General features: G+C 40.0%; 1 protein-coding gene across 1 annotated transcript in view; it reads right to left on the bottom strand.

Annotated features, from left to right (window-relative positions):
• The window catches only part of CCDC148 (coiled-coil domain containing 148), a 99,370-nt gene extending 78,986 nt beyond the window's left edge, over nucleotides 1-20,384 (bottom strand). Inside the window, exons 1-4 of the mRNA XM_070956986.1 lie at nucleotides 20,355-20,384; nucleotides 17,740-17,835; nucleotides 17,475-17,656; nucleotides 5,594-5,603 (exon numbers count right to left, since the gene is read on the bottom strand). Of these exons, the coding sequence (XP_070813087.1) occupies nucleotides 5,594-5,603; nucleotides 17,475-17,656; nucleotides 17,740-17,835; nucleotides 20,355-20,384 (318 nt within the window). The remainder of the gene's footprint in view (nucleotides 1-5,593; nucleotides 5,604-17,474; nucleotides 17,657-17,739; nucleotides 17,836-20,354) is intronic.
• Between the last annotated feature and the right edge of the window lie 429 nt (nucleotides 20,385-20,813).

Raw genomic sequence — 20,813 nt, 5'->3', positions numbered from 1 at the left:
TCCTGATCTAGAAAGGGGCGCAACTGGCATATCAGGCGAACCTGATAGAAGGCCCCCCTGGCCACGGCCGTCATATGCTCTTCTAAAGACAGCCGTGCGTCCAGGAGGACGCCCAAGTTGCGGGCCCTTTCCATGGGGGCCAGTGATTTGCCCCCAATAACCAGCGATGGCGTCAGCTGGCTATACCGGGACTTTTGAAAGTTCATTGAATAAAGATGATCTCCTCCTCTGCCTTCTACTAACTTGTTAGTGTTACTAACTTTTCAGTTAAGAAAGCAAATATTTAGGCACATTCAGTCCTCTAAACAGAAATGTCTGCAACATTTACTTTCAGCTGAAGACTGAAATTTGGCATGACAATCCAGAAGGCTGGTCCAAGATTTTGCTGCAACCCTCTTGTCTTCAAGAATGTATGATAAATTGTGGTTTCAAAATGAACTGGAGTACAGTTTGTTTGGACATATTATAAAATATGAAATAGGTTGGCAGGGTTTTCCCTGCTAATTACGGTAAAAAATCTGAAGTGATCACCGTCATGTTAACAGCAACAACAAACCTTCACTATGGTATGTATTCTGCAGGAACAGACTCGCATCAATTCACATCAGATACAATACAATACAAGTCTTGGGAAAAACAATTCCTTATAAAAACTTTTATAAAATCTTCGTAGGAATGGTATAGTGACCTAGCATAAGACTTTGGAAATGTCTCAAAAGTTTAATAGCTACCATCACTCCTGTAAAAATAAATTTCACTTGGAAAAAAGGTCTGTTTTATTTCAATGCAACTTATTTCGACTGTTGTGTATGAAAGATGAAAGCATTTGAATCATTAGGGCAAATTTAGATGCTTAAGAATCTTGGCTTCCATCACATTCAAACAACCCTGCAAAACAGATGTAACACCATTTGCATTATGCTGGAACTGAAATGTTGACGAACATGGGAGGGTTAAAATGTTCACCCTCGTTCTGCAAAGCCCAATACATACATTAAAAAACAAAAGGGTGTGTGTGTCGCTGTTCTTTCTAACAGTCTTCTTCTTAGTAGTTCTCTCTCTCTCTCTCTCTCTCTCTCTCTCTCTCTCTCTCTCTCTCTCTCTCTCTCTCTCCTTCCTTCCTTCCTTCCTTCCTTCCTTCCTTCCTTCCTTCCTTCCTTCTTCTTCTTTTTTGAGCATCCAGAGAAATCACAGAAAGGACTGCTTGTATTCCAGATTGGTCTCCAATAGCCAGATCTGAGTCACTGCCCATTTTCATCTTTCCTCCCAAATATTCACACTGACGGTACTTTTTGCTATTTGAAAAGGTGTTCCTTAAAAAAAAATCAAGGTTTAGTTTCAACTCTTTTAATGTTTTCTGTTTGCCCCACTTGCCCGGCTAGCAAAACAGTTTCTTTTCAGTCTTTTTCAGAATGCTCTATGTGCATGTTTTTGTAGAGATAGGGAATTGTTGACTTGCAATTTATCCATGGGGCTCAGCAAGACCTCGTCTCCGAAATCCCCATCTTACTATTGTGTGCTACATAGGATCCTCAATATTGCCCTGGGAATGAACAGTTCTGGGAACTGCCCCTTTTTTCCCCTGCTGAAAGCACACGCAATGCGTGGCCACCAAGTTCTTTCAATTCCAGGTGTACAGAGAAATGAGGGACTTGAGAGATGGGGTCTTGCTAAGTTGGACCCACCCCAACTGTGGGGGACAAGCTGGATCCACTCTCCTGATCTCCTCCAATTTTCTACACGGAACAGTATCGTGAGGTGGTTCCAAAACAGTTTTACATTTTTGCTGACAACTAAGCACAGGAAAACACTTTGAATTGCAGCTGTAGCAGAATATTGCATTGCTGGCACAGAGTGTTCATTTTCTTGCAGACGTTTCATTACCCAAACTAGGTAACATCATCAGATTCAGTACTGATGATGTTACCTAGTTTGGATAATGAAACATCTGCAAGAAAACAATCAAGCTCAGAGAGCACCAAGGATCCCTCATTTCAACCCTGAACTACAATTATTTTCCTTTATTGGTACAGAGTATTCAGAACATGTCTGCAGGACAGCCTCCTGAACAGGATGATGATGATGATGATGATGATGATGATGATGATGATGATGATGATGATGATGATATCTATTTAACCATGTCTGATTCTGGGAAATTCTTTGGACCAGTTCACTAAGAAAGGAACCATCCTATTGGGTCAAGCAGTTAAAAGTGGTGGTGAGAAGTTTATATTTTCAGACTTGCAAAATTGTGTTAATGTAGCCTTACATTAAGGTAGAATTACCGGTAGCTCCCCTAATCATGTTTCCTGCCCATTTAATCTGGAAGGGCCAACATCAGTCTCACAAATCTGAAAGTTACAAACTTCCCGATACCACTTTTAACTGCTTGATCCATTAGGGCTGGTCCTTCCTAAATTTCTTTTGCTGACCATTAAGTTCCTGTCTCTCTTGTCTGATGGTTTCCTAGGCAACATTTCTTCCCCTCGTTCCCCAAGGTATTCCATACATTACATGACAATAAAGCAGATGTAGATGTTCTTTTGATATTTTTGATTTTTTTTTTTCATCCATCCAGTGTAGATTTGCAATATGGTCACAAATGCCAAGACTTCTTCTGAAGCCAGCTTGAACATCTGGTAATTTCCTTTTGATGGTCAGTGCTAGGCGTTGTTGTATGATCCTAAGGAGAATCTTGCTAGCATGAGAGATGAGAGCAATTGTGTGGTAATTGGAGCAATCCATGGAGTCCTCTTTATTTGGCAATGGAATGAATATTGTTCCTTTCCAATCTTGTGTTCATTTCCCAATTTTTCTGGCACAAGGTTATGATGGTTGTGAGTAGTATGGGCTTCAGCAATTCTGCCGGGATGGTATCAATACGTGGGGCCTTGTTATTTGGTCGTTGGCTCATTGCCCACACAACTTCTTCTTGAAGGAGGCTGGTTCTATTTCTGCTTCCCTTTCCTCATCATTCTGAGAAGGCTGGGCCTCTTGGTTACTGGCATACTGCTCTTCTCAATATTCACACCATCTGTTCTTGACACCTTGTTGGTCAAACTGTTCTTTCCCTTGCTTCTTTTTAACAATGCTTTTATGAGCAATAGATGGTCTTTGAATCCTTCCAATTTGCACAAACGCATTCCTAATGTGGCTCTTCAATCAGTCCTCTTCTACTTGCTTCCAATGCTGCCCCAGTAATCTTTATTGTCTTTCCTTGCTGCTCTTTGGAAATCCACATTCAGTCTTCTTGCTTCCTCATTTCCTGCTGCTTTGGCTGTTTTTCATTCCTCAGCTATTCCGATGGTTGCATCTAAGAGCTAGTAGTGCTTTTCTGTATGGGATGTTTCAATGATGGTCGATTGCATTTCTTGTCACAGTTCGTTGGGCATCTTTTAAGCACTGCCCAGCAGCTCAAACCACTTTTTCACCTCAACTGCATATGTGGAAGGGATTTTCGTTATATCAAACCTCTTTTGTGGTGCTATCGTTTTGATGTTACATAATTTGACTCTGATCTTCGCCACAACAATTCATGATCTGAACCACAATTGGCACCCAGATATGTCTTGACTGCAAGGACTGAACTGGATCATCTACTATGGCTGCATGGGACATAGTTGATCTGATTACGGTGCAATTTATTTGGTGAGGTCCAGGCATATAAGTGACGCTTCCTTTGTTTGAACCAAACATTCGTGATTCAAAATCGATTTTCATGCAAAATTGAAGCAATCACCTGCAGTATTCCTTTCTCCAAGTCCAAAGCTGACACTGATGCCTGTTTCTCCTTGGCTGTCAATTTTTACATTGAAATTCTTCAGTATGTAAATGACGTCTGGGATGGGAGGGTGCTTGCTTCAGTTTTTTTCGATACTAGCATAGAAACCCTCTATTTTAAGCCTCTCTTGCATTAGTTGTTGGGACATAGACTTGGACAACTCTGATACTGAGGAGTCTGGCACAGATTTGGATGGCCGTAATGTGATCACATTAACTATCAAGAAGCTTTCCATTGCTTGGGCAAGTTTCTTGCTTGTGATAAATGCTACTTCGCTTGTTTTTTTTAGTGTCCTGAGTAATAGAGGATAAATTCCTCAGACTGGAAATAGTCGTCTATCCAGTGTAACTCAATGATGCCAAGGTGGTCAGTTTTCAACCTGGCCCTTTACCCTGGCTCATTCCTCGGACATTCCACATTATTATGCAATTTGTCTTTGTACAGCATAGACCAGTGGTGAAATCCAATTTTTTTACTATCGGTTCTGTGGGCGTAGCTTGGTGGGCGTGGTAGAGGAAGGATATTGCAAAATCTCCATTCCCACCCCACTCTAGGGCCAGCCAGAGGTGGTATTTGCCAGTTCTCCAAACTATTCAAAATTTCCGCTTCCGGTTCTCTAGAACCTGTCAGAACCTGCTGGATTTCACCCCTGGCATAGACTCTTACTTTCACCAATGGCTGCATCAACAGTCAGGGGTTCCTGCTGGATTTGCCTAAAGCACAATTAAGAGCCTTGATGATACAGTGGTCTAAGCACCGTGTTATTAACACAGCTGCCTGCAATTATTGCTGGTTCGAATCTCTCCAAGGCTCAAGGTTGACTCAGCCTTCCATCCTTTCTAAGGTAGGTGAAATGAGGACCCAGTTTGTGGGGGCAATAAGCTGACTTTGTAGAAATATACAAAAGTATGAAGGCTATTGCTTAACGCATTGTAAGCCGCCCTGAGTCTCCGGAGAAGGGCGGCATATAAATCAAATTAAAAAAAAAAAAAAAAAGCACATCTTCAATGTTTTGACTATCCACTGCAAGTTCTTGCTCTTTCCCAGTAGCTTGTTGGTACCTTCTGACCTGGAGGTCCCACTATGAGCACTATTATCTGATTCATTTGTGAGCCTATCCATAACATTTTCTTGCTGAGGTCTTTTCAAGGTAGGCTGCCAGGTCTTATCTCAACCCTCCTCATTTATCCAGGTTTGGGATTGACATGCAAATGCATGGCTGGGCTGAATTGCATATTAAAAAAGATTAAATGGGAGAGTCTACAGGTACACCCTCAGATCAAAAAGATGTTGCATATGAAAAGCTAGCTGATCAGGAAGGAAGCTCTGCACAGCAACAGTCTGAATGGATCACAATCAGGAAAATAGAAAGCCATTGATACTCCCATGCTTATTCCTTCTCTATTGTCTCCATCTGTTCCTTATGAATAACAATTTGTTTTTCCCTTCTGCTTTTTTATTCATTGTGTCTTAGTTTAACTTCACATGATAGACAGCTCCCTGAACGTCTTGGAATAAGGATACAATCCAAAAGCAACATTGCTATATTCGGGTACTGTATATGGTACTTTTATGGCTTGGGGTAGGGATATTATTATTATTATTATTATTATTATTATTATTATTATTATTATTATACATTAATCTTCAAAGAACCTATGCCTTATTTATAAACCCTGAGCTTTTACGCATTATGAGATAGGTTAAACTGGATCATGTTTTTTCCTGCTTCAACTGGAAAATGCTACCTTAAAAGAATACGATCCATTTTTATACAAGATTTAGCCCAATGTGCTTCAGATATTAAACTTGGCAGTTACTATGCAACATAGCTATCATTTTTCCACAAGGAAAAAAAAATGCAACCACCATTATTTGGTTTCAGAACTAAAACTTGGCAGTGGGCCCTATATGCAACCACCCTCAGGCAGCTGCTTTATATTTCTTCTGAATCAGACTTACTCCAAGCTAATCCTCTGGCTTGACATTCTCTAAAGAACATAAAAACCTCCTAACGAAAGAGACTCTCCTGTTACTACAGTCCCCTAGTAACTCTGATAGGACAATGTAAAAGCCATGTACCATTTCACTGAGTTTGAGTCGAACTGTAGCAAGATGTCGGCTTTTTCATACATCAAGTGTATCATGGTCAGTCGGAGCGAAAACATCCAGCTGCAGAGCTGATATGGTAGATACAGTAGGCTTTCCTGATGCAATCTCAAATTTAACAGGGCAGGGAGGATATAAAAAAGGGCTCCTTAGACACATTTATTCTGAAAGAAGTATTGTACTAACGGATTAGGAAATATTTATTACAATGAATTATTAGTTGTCCATAACGGGTGAACATTTAAAACAACAACAACAACAAATCTCATGCAAAAAGGAGCATAGAAACATTCTGCTATTCATCTCAGCATGTACATCTTTCTTAGGCCTAAAAAAAAAAAGGTGTAGTTGCTTTAAGAATCACATTGAAGACTTACGCATGCTACAATGAATAGCAGGGCTGAGCTTGCATAAGTTTCGAAGTACTCCTACCGAATTGGTTTTGAAGAATGCATAGACCAAATATCTATGGTATCTGTAATAGCATAGTTGCCATTAAAATAGCCTTAAGAGTTTAGGCAATGGCATATTACAGAATCATAGAACAAGGAAAGGGGAATCTTGGAGATCAATTATTCCACCCCACTGCCCAGGTAAATTAATACTGTTTACTCCTTGATGGACAATCCAGCTTCTCTTTAAATGTTTCCAATGAAGGAGAATCTATATCTTCCTGAGGCAGTCTATTCCATTGTTGAACAGCTCTTAACTTTTAAGAAAATTGCAATGATGTCAAACCAAAAGCTACTTCCTTGTAATTTAAACCCATTGTTTCTTGTCTTGTCTTTTGGAACAACTTTAAACAATTCTGGCCTGACTTCTAAATGACTGCATTACAGATACTTGACAACAGCTTTCATGTCTCCCCAGAGTCTTCTTTTCTTCACAGAGTTGACTGTTCCTTATAACTTTTTTTTTTCTTTCAAGCCCCTTATGAGCTCAGCAGAACATGAACTCTGAACAGGGTCCAGTGTATCAATGTCCCACCTAAAATATGGTGCCCAGAATCAGACACAATACTATAGCAGAGTTTAAGCAATGAAAAATAGAGAGGAACAATGCCTTGCTCTTTTTGGCTGATGCCTTCTCCAGTGTGGGCACTCCCAAAGTGTATGCATTTCAACTGTCAGCATTCCCAGGAATGACTATGCCGCCTTCAGAGTTTTGGGAACTTAAGCCATATAAGCAAAGGAAAGAGCTTTCCTTTGCTTTGCTTATTGGATTATAACATTGTCATAAAGAGGCTCTGAGGCAAGGTTTCTTCCAATAGCTTTTCTGCTATTGAGAAGCCATGGGAAAGCTTTCCCATGTGAAGCTCAAGATGGGTGAAGGCCTTTTTCAGCAAATCATCCAGGCCTGCCAGAGTCATGTGTTCTCCTCATTACTGAATAATACCTATTTTTTTCATGGCTGAAGCCACATTACATTTTGAGAGCGATTATAGCTACAGTAAACATGGATGTTATGTCAAATGTGGTCAGGAAGACTAGATTCCCCGGCCACCTCAAAATTTGGATATCTAAGCAGCTGTCTTCCCACTCTGTCCACAGCTTTCATACACAAATTCTGGGCAAAGAACAGTATTTACTCAGTTTAGCAAACAATGCTTGAATAAGTAAAGAAAAAAGATGCCCACAAGTTCAGAACTGCCAATTTTGTCCCTAGGAATGCCAATGTAACTTGCAATTAGTTCTAAGCCATCAATGAGCAAAGATACCCATGGTGATCTAAAACGATGCAAAAATTATCTGTGATATATCCAGCTTCTATAGATGACAACAGCAAACTAAATTATCCTGCTCCCACACGAAATGATCACCAGAGGGTTATGCAATATATACTCCAACCACCAGGTGGCGGAATGGGCCACTTGCAGCTCCTTTTCTTTCTGCAGCTCCAAACCAACAGAAATTACTACTGTAAGAGATCCAGCATTTCTTCTCAACCACAGCCATATTTCTCTTGGAGCAACTGGGATGACAATCTCCACAGGATTGAGGTTCTTCCATAGTACAGCCAATGTGTTACTTTCTTCTGTGTCCTTAGGTGTTAATTTCAACTGCCATTGGTTCAGGATCATTAGTCTTCTGATCCCACACACAACTAAGTGTCACTAATTAAGTATTTGATTCCACATGATTCAAATCTGGATTGTGCAGCAAATGGTTCCTTAGTAGAACAGGTTTGCTTATTGCCAGGAACTGTGGAGGAGAGAGAATGCCTTGAAAGCCAAGAGGATCAGATAAGGAGGACTTGAATCCATTCCAAGAAATTAGTATGAGAAAATGAGTCAAACAAGCACTTCCTACTTCACATGGAGATAAAGGCAAGGGGGCAGGGAAGCACAATCAGATTTCCAAGATTCTGTTACTATTCTTCTTCTTCTTGTGCCATGTCCATCATTGGACGTTGGCGATCATGTTGGCAATCCTATTTTTGTCAATAGCCATATGAAAAAGTGCTGAGCTTTGTCCAACCAGTCCCTTAGGTTTGGAAGCCATGATGTTCTTCTTCTGCCTGGGCCTCGTTTGCCTTCAATTTTTCCCTGGAGAATTAAGTGAAGGATGCTGTATTTTTCTGGGTGTCGCATCACATGTCCAAAATAATCTAACTTTTGCTTTTTAATGGCTTTGATGATTTCCTTTTGCTTTCCCAGACGGTTTATCACCTCCTCATTTGTGATTTTGTTAACCCAACTTTTACATAACAGCCGTCTGTAAATCCACATTTCAAATGCTTCTAGTTTCTTCAAGTGCTTTTCTGTCAGAGACCAACTCTCTACTCCATAGAGCAGGATAGAAAAGATGTAACATCTGACAAGCCTGATTTTCAGTCTTAGGCTTATGTCGTGACTGCAGAAGACCTTTTTCATTTTGAAGAATGCTGTTCGAGCTTTCTCTATCCTTGTCTTTACTTCACTGATCATGTCCCATCTTTCATGTAAATTAAAACCGAGGTACGTGATCCTTTCAACTTTTTCTAGTGGTATTCCTTCCAAATTTATCAGTGGTAATTAATGGGTTGTTTGCTGATGACCATGATCTTTATTTTTGAGGTTACTATACCTCCTCTAATAAAAATAGTCTTGATCTATATGGCATTGGTTTCTTAGTCTGGTCTACCTTATATGACTGACAGGAACTACCCACTGTGGCCCTGGCTCAGACACCAGCCTGTTTACCTTTGAATACTCAACTGTATTGGAAACATGACCCTGCAGCTTTGCCGTCTTCAAATGACTTCATTCTCCCTGGGCTGGTGTTAAGTCTACTGGGCAAGTATTTGCCTTGGTGCAAATATCACCTCTGCAGCAACGGTTTTGGGTCAAGACTTACAATTTGGAAAAGACACAAAGCATCAGGCATACAAGCTGTTGCCTTCTTCAATAGGTTCAAATACTTCTCCAATTTTCTCTCCAGAGATACAGGCGGAAGACCCAATACAATGCCTACAGTTTCATAGAAAACAAGTACAAGTATAACCCAAAGTCTAAGCCTAGAAATCCATAACCATGAAAGTGAAGGATTCAGTTTATTCTCTGGTACAGGATTCAGCTGTATACCTGCCTTGTTCTACAAAGGAATCACAGTGCTTGGCAGATGGCAATAACTGGTTAACTTGTCCTCTTTGCCATACCGTAAAAAGACAGAGTATGAAACAAAAAGAGAACTTAATATTCCATAGTCAACTAAGATAGCAAAACAAAAAAAAAAAATTCCAAACAGATTCCAGAGAAGAATAAAACAAGTTTCTTAGAGGAACTTCAGGGCAAAATCTTAGTCCCCAGGACTGGGCTATATCCAATTGCCCTATTTTCTTTCCAAGGCTTCAGCTTCTGCCATAAAAGAGCTGAATCACGGTGACTCTGCTCAGACTCTGCTTAGGTCTACTTGGAAACAACGATCATCCATTCATGACAAAGGATGTCTTCTGCAGACAATATGGTGACAGATTTCTTTGAAGCATCAAAATGTTTTGAGCCTTTTCTAAGATGAAATTTAGTGTTATACGTTTTGTTTTGTTTTTAAACCTAGGTATAGTCACTAATTGCATTCCTCATGCTCTCCTAAAAAAATCTTATTTCTCAAAGAGGTACAGTCACCTTCACCGTTATAGATGTTTTAATCTGGATTCATGCATGGAGCATGGCATTGGAGTCAATAGCCCAAATAGTCCCTTCAAACTCTTAGGATTCTATTTTTCTAAATTCCACTTATAAAGATTATTTTGCACTTTACAGGCAAAAGTGAAATTGGGCAGGCACGTGTTCAAATTTCCCCTTTCTGCCTCTTTTTGTAAGTACATTTATCCTCTAAGGTTTGATCCATTAGGGAAAAAAAATAGCAAAGATAAATGCGAGTGGCTTTTCCACCAGGTATCTGTTGCTGTTCAAGTTTAAAAATGGATTTTCTCTATGCAATAGGATCCACCATGCTAAGCCAAATGCCATATCCCTTAGCATTACCAGCAACATGTTTATCATTTTTATTACACTGACATCAGTAAAATGTCTACTAAGCGGATGACATTGCCATCCTATTTAGTTTGAAATACATCCTGTTGATCTCAGCAGAACATCTTCTAAATAAACTGAGACTATAATCCCACGTACATTGACTAGGAGTAATGCCCACAGGACACAGAATTATTTCTGAGCAAACCAGAACAAAACTGCACTACAAGTTTGACTTTTTAAAATGCTCAAGCTTCTTGATGTCTCTGAATTGCATTTTTCATTTCTGAACCACATTGCACGATATTTGCTGCCAGAGTTTAAAGTTCCTGTTAAAAATTCATAATTAGATTGGACAACCAGAGTAGAAAATAAAGTCATTTATCAGAAACTCATATTAAAAATAAGGTATTTTTCATTTTGCTAGGTTATGTTTTCTTTTTAGAAATATTCTCTTAAGAATAAATTTCATATATTAAATAATATATATCATGTGAAAAAGTTAGTATACCTTTTGCAAAGTTTAACATATATGGAATATCAATTTTTATATTCATTCAAACAGTATGATGAACGTGATACAATTCAACAAAAATACTATGAAAAATTGACTTTGCAATTATTTATTAAACAAAAAAATTACAGATATGCAATTTCCTTCTGGGAAAAAATTAAGAATATCCTTGCTCTGATAGTACTCGGCTATTGCTGAAACAACCTCAAGCAGAAATTTCTTATAAATATCTACTAATCTGACACTAACAAGGAAGAATTTTTCGTACTCCTCCGTACATAATTTTTCCGGCTGTGTGATGTCTGAGGGGTTTCTTGCATGTACAGCACATTTCAAATCAACCCACAGTATCTTAATGGAGTTTAATTCAGATTTTGACTGGACCTTTCCAGGACCTTCCATTTCTTTCTGTTTTCCAACATTCTTTGATGGATTTACCCTGAGCAGAGTGTTAGCATAGTGGTGAAGAGTTTGCCTCCCACTTGGAAGGTTGAGAGTTCAATCCCAGATATTTCTTCCCTAGGGCGCATAGAAAAAGTATCTGCTGCAAACTCCACATGACATCAGGAAGGTTATTCAGCCAGTAAATGCTTAGTTCCATCCAGTTGCTCTGACTCTACCCAAATTAAGGGATTACGGGATCATAAAAAGGGAGTTTTGATGGATTTACTGCAGTGGTAGGATTCATTTTTTTTTCTACTGGTTCTGGGGTGTGGCTTGGTGGGTGTGGCTTGGTAGGCGTGGCAGGGGAAGGATACTATAAAACATCCATTCCCACCCCACTCCAGGGGAAGGTGACTGCAAAATCCCCATTTCCTCCTGATCAGCTGGGACTTGGGAGGCAGAGAATAGATGGGGGCGGGCCAGTCAGAGGTGGTATTTACCGGTTCTCCGAACTACTCAAAATTTTCGCTACCGGTTCTCCAGAACTGGTCAGACCTGCTGAGTACCACCTCTGATTTACTGTAACATTTAGAATCATTGCCATATTGGAAAATCCATTTTCGGTTCAGCCTTAATATTCTGACAAATGGCTTCACATTATTTTCAAGCATATTATCTTCAAGCACCCCTGGTACAATGAGGGATTCAGACTGGATTCTATGATGGCAAGCTGTGCAGGTCCTGACACAGCAAAATAACTCCAAATTGTAATTTTACCACAAAATGGTAACAAATGGTAACAAATGGTGACATTTGGTGTCAAGTTCTTCTCATGAATCCTGTCTTTGGTTTTTGCTAAACATGTGTGCTGATTATATGGCCAAATAACTGTCTTTGCCTTGTCTGCCCAGAGCATATTGTTCCAAAATTCCTGGACTTTGTCTAGGTATTCATGAGCAAATAGGAGTCTTGCCTTGAGGTTCTTTCTGGGCAGTAAAGGTTTTTTCCTGGCACACTTTCTAGGTAAATCTAAATTGTGCAGCTTCTAATGGTAGACTCAAACACTTTTACATTAATAGTTACCTGTAGATCACATGATGAAATTCTGAGATTTTTAGAGACTGAACTTGCTGGGAAGGACTAGCCTGGGCAACTTGCCAACTGTTTGAAATCTCCATTTTGTAGATAAACTTCCGGGCAGTGAGATGATTGATGTCCAATTGTTTGGCGATCTTTTTAAAATACCTTTCCAGACTTGTAAGCATCTATAACTTCTCTGAAGCTTGAAAGTGCCCTTTTGATCTTGGTATGGAGATACCAAACACTTTGACAACAAAGAGCAAATCAAACTGAGTGTCTGAAGCTTCATAAGACAAATTTTCTCTAACAAAGTTCTAATCATTTGTTCTGACCTGATATTTAGATATTTGAGAAAGTGATAAATGTGGAGGTGCACTTACTTTTTCCACGTGCAAAAGTTGCATTTATGTTTATTTAAATTACACAATGGACCACAAAATATAAATGCTGCCTGATATTTGTTATAACCCTTTTATCTATCAATATTATTGAAATGAAGATCAGACACCTACATGTTGAAATACGTAGAAAAGGTCAAAAATTGCAATGGGGTGTACTCAGAGGTGGGCTGCTGCCGGTTCAGACTGGTTCGGGCGAACTGGTAGTTCTAACCATTGGCTGGGCCCTCTCAACAGCCCCGGCGCTATCCCATCCTATATAATCGCCGTGTGTTTAAAACCCCTCGTGCATGCTCACGTTTTCGGTTCTGGCAAACCGGTTGTTACATTATGTGACGCCCACCTCTGGGTGTACTTACTTTTTCACATGATTATATGCTTTGAGAAAAACAACAGTATGAAATGCATTAGTATCTAAATAAATTAAATACTATCAATTTAAGGCACGTAGAAAGCATTTCTCTCCCTTTGTCTTAAAAGAGGGTACAATTCTGTAGTTTGTTAGTGTTTCACATTCAAGCATATTCTCCTCCCCCTCCTCGTTTCTTCAGATTAACTTTCCACAATAACAAAGCCCAACGTGTCAATTTGGGAGAATATAATTCCCAACATGATGGTACATTCCACAGCAGTCTGCCTACTCCAATCCTCTGTGCTGCTGTATAGTGCCAATAGTGTACAAATAGAGGCACAATGGATCCATACTTGTACAAAGAGATAACACGTCCCTTGTTTTGGTTTCAGATAGAATGGTGTATCCTCTGCCATGGCACTACAGCAATTACCAATGTAAAGTTCTTTCCCCAAATTTTAGTATGATTCAATCAAAACTGAATTTGCAAGATAAAATCAAGTAGGGGGCAGGGAAATGCTGAAAAAACCTCCAAAACAAGTAACTATATGAAGATCTTTTTGCCTGTTCATAAACCAGAATGTCTGAGTTCATGCAGCAGCACTAAACATCAAACCTATACAATCCATATTATTGTGGTATATGACCCATGACACAGGCACTAAAACACAAAGTAATATACATATGAGGATATGGATTCATGTCCACGTATGTATATAAAACAAAGGACCCTCATGGCTAAGAAACCAGAATGATACATAAACACCCAAACCATATATATCAGTGATGGCTAACCTTTTCCGGACCAAGTGTCCAAAGCGCACACTGCGCACCCGAACCCACAAAATGCAATGTGCATATGACCCCATGCATGTGCCCCCCGCGCATGCGTGCATGGCTCCCCCATATGCATCCTGCCCCCACACATGTGTGCCCCGCATGCACCCTACTCCCTGCACATGCATGACAGAGACCCGAAGACCAGTTGGCCAGTGGGAGGCGCACGTGCATGCATGGTGGAGCTGAGTTGGGGTGACAGCTTACGTGCCCACAGAGAGGGCGTTGCATGCCACCTCTGGCAGATGTGCCATAGGTATGCCATCATGGATATAACAGATATGCTAAGAATATCATTTGCAATAGTTGTGGTAAGTTGGGCAAGAATCATTTTTTTCCAAACTTTGTAAATTTTTATAACAAGTTTTACTGAAGTTTAAAAATATTAAGATAAATAACTAATGCAAACTAGTTGAGTTTGCATTAGTTATTGAGTGAGGGTGTTTTGCCATCCGCCTTGAAAGAGGTGGTGGTGAGGCCCCTCCAAAAGAAGTCTGCTCTGGATCCGGCTGTTTTGGCTAACTACCATCCGGTCTCCAACCTTCCCTTCTTGGCGAAGGTTGTTGAGAGTGTGGTGGCGCAACAGCTTCCTGGGTACCTGGATGAAGCTGTCTATCTGGATCCGCTCCAGTCCGGCTTCAGGCCTGGGCACAGCACAGAAATGCCATTGGTCGCGTTGGTGGATGATCTCTGGAGGGCTCGCGATAGGGATTGCTCCTCTATCTTAGTCCTGTTAGATCTTTCAGCGGCTTTTGATACCATCGACCATGGTATCCTGCTGCGCCGGTTGGAGGGGTTGGGAGTGGGTGGCACCGTTTTGCGGTGGTTCTCCTCCTATCTCTCCGATCGGTCACTTTCGGTATTGGCAGGGGGGCAGAGGTCGACCCCAAGGCGCCTTGTTTGTGGGGTGCCGCAGGGGTCGGTCCTCTCGCCCCTTCTGTTCAACATTTATGTGAAGCCGCTGGGTGAGATCATCCGTGGTTTTGGGGTGGAGTTCCATCAGTACGCTGATGATACTCAGCTGTACATCTCCACCCCAGGCCATCCCAACGATGCCCTTGAAGTGATGTCCTGGTGCCTGGAGGCCGTGCGGACCTGGATGGGGAGTAACAGGCTTCGACTCAACCCTTCCAAGACCGAGTGGCTATGGCTTCCGGCGTCCCGATATAGCCAGCTGGTGCCATCGCTGGCTATTGGGGGCGAGTTATTGGCCTGGACGCACGGCTGTCTTTAGAAGAGCATATGATGGCCGTGGCCAGGGGGGCTTTTTATCAGGTTTGCCTGATTCGCCAGTTGTGTCCCTTTCTGGATCGGGACTCCTTACGCACAGTCACTCAGGCACTTGTCACTTCCCGCCTGGACTACTGCAATGCTCTCTAATGGGGCTCCCCTTGAGGAGCACCCGGAGGCTCCAACTGGTGCAGAATGCGGCCGCGCGCGTGATTATGGGAGAGAGGGGGTGCTCCCATGTGACACCTCTCCGGCGTGAGCTGCATTGGCTTCCAGTGGTATTCCGGGAGCGCTTCAAGGTGTTGGTCACCACCTTTAAAGCGCTCCATGGCATGGGACCTGGGTATTTGCGGGACCGCCTTCTGCCGCCGATAGCCTCCCACTGACCAGTACACTCCCACAGAGAGAGACTCCTCAGGGTGCTGTCAGCAGGCAATGTCGGCTGGTGACCCCCAGGGGGAGGGCCTTCTCTGTGGCAGCTCCTGCCCTCTGGAATGATTTGCCCCCGGAGATACGAAGGATATCGGATCTTTGGGTTTTTCACAGTGCCCTAAAAACTTTTCTTTTCCATCAAGCAGGGCTGGCATGAAACACACACACCCCCTTTTAGCCTTTTTTAGCCTTTTAAATTGTCAAATGGGTTTTAGTTTCAATCTTTTAAATTTTGGGCCACAGTTATATAATTCTTTTAAAAATTTTAAATTTTGTATTGGTATGTGTTTTAGTTCTGGCTGTGCACCGCCCTGAGTCCACTAGGAGAAGGGCGGGATACAAATTGAATAAAAAATAAATAAATAATAAACTAAGAATATTCAGAAGCTACAGCTGGTGCAGAGTGTGGCAGCGTGGACAGTTTTGGGGCCCCTATAACACCACTGCTCCATGAGCTGCATTGTTTACCAGTCTGCCTCCGGGTGCAATTCAAAGTGTTGGTGATCACCTTTAAATCTCTTTATGGCATGGGTCCAGGTTACTTGAGCAGCCCGTACCACTCATGACAGCAGCAGAGGTATGCTGTAGGTCCCGTCAGCCCAATTATTCCAGCTAGCAGGGTCCAGGATGAGGACCTTCTCTGTTGTTGCTCCTGTCCTCTGGAAAATCTCCCCCCCCTCGATCTGATGTTGGTCCCAAACTTCCTATCTTTTCAAAAGGGCCTAAAGATCTGGCTCTGCCAGTTGGTTGCGGCCCCAGTGGGGGAACAGCACAATGGAGGTGTTGATCGAGTAATAACAGATCACACCTAATCCCCCATTCCGCCCCGCCCTCCCCGTGTGTCCTTGGTTTTAATGTCTGATTTCAACTTTTTATGTTTTGTATATGTAATGGTAAGCTGCCCAGAGTTACCCTATGGTAAAATGGGTAGCCAATACATTTTAAAAATAAATAAATAAAATATAAAATCTGGATTGAATAAACCAACATTGTAAACCTTCTTTATGTTTTTAAAGGTCAATGTTTACTTCTTTTAAGTAATGTTGGTTTTTTTTTCCCATTTTCTCTTTATTTTTCTCAGGAACTCCTTCTTCAGCATCTCTTTTGTAAGGGCAAAATAAGAAAGTTGTCCAAGTCACTCCCCTGAGTTGAAATCCACAAATGCAAGTCTCACTTCTGTTTTGTTAGCCTGAAATTTATTATTTCACCTTTTTTTATTTAATTGGGTCTTATCAAAGGTCTGATTTTGAAAGACCACGGGAACAACATAAAACTATTCCAGCAATTAATCTCTTGAATTTGAGAGACTGAGGGCTGGGCCGCAAAAATGCTCAGTGAGACAGCTGGAGACATTGGCCCTCACGCCACCACCAATTTCAGCTTTCCTGACATAAAAGGTCATTTGAGTTCTAGTGTTCCAAATCCCTGAATCTGCCATAGTATCTTAATGGATTCAGTTGAGTAAGAATTTCAATGAAACCATGTAGGCCAATAAATCCAAGTTCACAGAAGGAAAGACTGTATTTTTAGCTAAGTGGGACTGTTCAAAATATATCAACAGGTTCAGTTTTCTCTGGCTAAAAATAAGTTATTAAACGGAGGGGAAAACATTACATTTCAGCAAGAATTTTATGATAGGTGCCTGGTATTTCAACTCCTTTGAACATTTTGCTTATTATTTCAGTCCAGGCTTTTTAGAAAGACGTAGTTCTCTCAGCTGTGCAAATAGTTACTGACTACTTAATCCCATTGAGCTGGATGGAAGGTCAACTATGCATGATGCTCAGCAAGGCATCTCCCCCTCCCCGCTCCCTTGGTAAAGGCAATTGCAATAGCAGAATATTCCAATACCAAAACATTTTACTTAATCCTAAAACAAACATGAACTGAGATTCTATTACCTCGCTATGGTTTTCAAGTCTTGATCAGCTTCTTGGATCTTCAAAGAATAGTCATCTGCAAGTTTATAAAATTCAGTAAGCACAGAAGCTTTCAGATCAGGATATGGGCACTCCAGCTCCAATAACTGTGGTGGAAGCTCAGGTACAAATGTGGTCCTTTCCTCTAAAGTAGATGCTAGGACCTAGAATAAAAATACATTGGAACCATCTGCCACATTCTTGCTAATCTAATTAAAATCATTTTTTAAAAAAACAAAGAACTTACTTCATCTATAAATTCTTCAAGCTCCTTTTCCAAAGTTATTCTCTCTAAATGAAGCTTTCCCAAAATTGCTTTCTGTTGTTTCTTCACAAACTCTACCTAGTTTTGAAAAAATTGTATTAATGAGTTAAAGAACACTGAATGTTGTAAATGCAGTCCCGTGTATTGACAAAACAGCACATTGCTCATTGATTCATTCTATTTTTATCCTATCTCCTTTCAAAGAATTCATGTATAATGCAAAAAAACTATCCCTTTCTGTGTTATCACAAGAATGCTATAAAGCAGGTCAAATTTAAAGTGTTAGCTGGTCGGAGTTCCAGGTTTGGCCTGAGTGGGAATTGGACCTGGGTTTATAACTCTAACTTTTCTGGTTCTTTCTTAATTATTTTATTAATAAGGTAAGACTGACATATATGAAAATACTAAATTTGCAAATGTAGCATGTCATCAAATCAGTCTCACTTTGAATCCAATACACTAAAGCGAAGTCCAAAGAAAAAAATGATTAGGATCAGACAAAATTTCCTAAAATAGATCAATACTTGATTCTACGAAAATTTCAAGATTAAGGCATGCAACCAGATGCACAGAGTAGTTTTCAGAGAACATTATGTGTATTCCTATTTTCATTCAAAATGGGAAGCATGTAGCACTGAGTATTTGGACTGAAAAATGTTATTCAATCTTTAGAAATTGCTGTATGAATGTACAGAATTATCACTCACAATTTTTATAGAATGAACATGTACTTATTTTGTATAGGTCAGACCAAGATTTTAACAAACAAGACAGATTGAATTATAGCATGTAGAGTTTGATTTTCCATGCAAAAAAGCTATGTAATTTGTTCACAGAAAAGCAAAGAATAAAAAGTTATTGCATGTATAGATTTATCTATACATATAATTACTTCTAGTTAGTCATAATTTCAGTCTATGTATTCTATAGTAAATCAACGGCCAGCCTTAACATTAACATCATCTAGATTATCCCTAAATATTTCTGTGCATTCTACCACAAAAGGTTTGTCTAATTTATATAAAAATCTAAAGCCAGTGTTTACAAATGCTGATTCACTATCTAAATTGATTTAGATTTGTGTTTTAGAAATGTGTTTTCAAAGTTGAAATGTTTTTGAAAAAAATGAGGAGATATGAATCAGGAAAGGTGTGAGAAAATATGTCCCATTTGTTAGCCAACATGACCAACAATAGGAGGGTTTATTTATTTGGAGGATCGCAAGATTTACCATCATTGATACAGAAAAAATATCATGGTGTCCAATCTCAAATCTACAGGCAGTGAATGATGGTACCCCGAAGTACAATGCAAAAGATTATGTTCAATAGCATGCTATCTCTCAACATGGCTAACAGAAAACAAGATTAAAGTGTCAGAGAGAGAAAAGAAAGTTTTAAGAAGCTGGATTCTGAAATTAGTTCTATGTCACATGTCATACCTTGATTGAACAGCATATTTCTTTAAGTGTGCAAATATAATGCAAATGCAATAATAGGACAGAAGATCATCCACGGTAAGATATAGGAAGAAAGACCATATGTAGAAGCACTGAATTACTAACCTCTTCTAATACAGCATCTGGATTAAACTGATATTCCACACTTTCGCAGTTGGTTTGCATTTCTAATAGTCTGAACCTTAAATCTTCCCTTAGCTGCCAGACAGGTTGCACTGTGTTTGCTTGAAATGTATCCAAGCCTTTTGTTAATTTATATCCTATTAAAAGTTAAATAGAAATTAGGGGTGTTGCTCGGTTAAAGAGCTAATTAATAAGAGTTTGTCAAATAATAGCTTCTATTATGGAAAAGGAAATTTACATTTTCTCTACTTGTCTCTGAAAAGAATAAGAAACCCAGGCTTCCCAGAAAAGAAAAGGGTTGAGCACAGTATAATGTTCATAGTATGGTATGTATAGTACACATAGTCCTCAATTTACAACCCACAATTGAGCCCAAACTTTATGTTGTTAAGTGAGAAATTTGTTAAGTGAGTCTTGCCACATATACGACTTTTCTTGCCACATTTGTTAACTGAATCATTGCACGTTGATTAAATTATTAACAGGGTTGTTAAGTGAATCTGGTTTCCCCATTGATTTTGTCAGGTTACAGAAGGTGATCACATGACCCAAGGCACTGAACTGTCATAAATGTGAATCAGTTGTCAAGCATCTAAATGTAAATCATGTGACCATGGGGATGCAGCAATGGGGATGCAGTGTGAAAAACAGTCATAAGTAATTTTTTCAGTGCTGTTGTAACTTCGAATGGTCACTAAGCGAATTGTTGTAAGTCAAGGACTTCCTGTATAGGGTGTAGGTCTTTTTCTGCTGTTGTATTATGGATTGCTATCGGAGAGAAAGGCACAACAGTCCACAGAAAAAAGCAAAGATTGTTCACTCAATACTCATGTCAGATGATACTGGATTAATTTCTAAGAGAAAAAGTTTCTTCTTAATGGAACTTAGATGAAAGAAATATGACATCTTTCATTCTTTACCCACTCTCATTCTTAATCCTTACATTCTTGCTATCTCTCCTTTTTACCAGTAACTGCACAATTTATTTTTATCCAGAAATTGACAGATTACTTACGCAAATCCCACAAGTCAAAAAAACATTCATTTTCTTCATCAAAGAATGTTTGAATTTCAGATTCTAACTTCTGCCTGCAATTAAACATTTCAGGTCAGGTAAAATATACTCTTTCTTTTCTATTGTACCCAATTTGTGGTGGGTGGGTGTGCGTGCGCGCATGCACAGGTACACATTTTTGGGTCACTAGACATTTCTGAGTCTTACCCAATTCTTCCTTCATTGATAGGGAACTCTATTGATAGTTAACCATAGTCAAAATAATCAGAATGGGCTTGAGCTCTGGGTGCAATCAAATCTATTGTTCTTCCCCAAAAGAGTCCCCCCTCCATTCTTCTGGTTCTATAGATTAACACCATAACTGTTTCAGGGTCATTTGAGGATTTTCTTATCTAAAAGAGCACTTTCCTTCAGACTCTGCACATGAAGTCTTGTCCATTGCATTACCAAATTTTCAAT

Source organism: Pituophis catenifer, unplaced genomic scaffold (assembly GCF_029215685.1).
Source record: "Pituophis catenifer annectens isolate HBS135680 unplaced genomic scaffold, rPitCat1.0.hap2 SCAF_1, whole genome shotgun sequence".
Classification (NCBI taxonomy): domain Eukaryota; kingdom Metazoa; phylum Chordata; class Lepidosauria; order Squamata; family Colubridae; genus Pituophis; species Pituophis catenifer.
The sequence above is the reverse complement of the archived record's forward strand: the minus strand, read 5'-3'. Positions and strand labels throughout refer to the sequence as shown.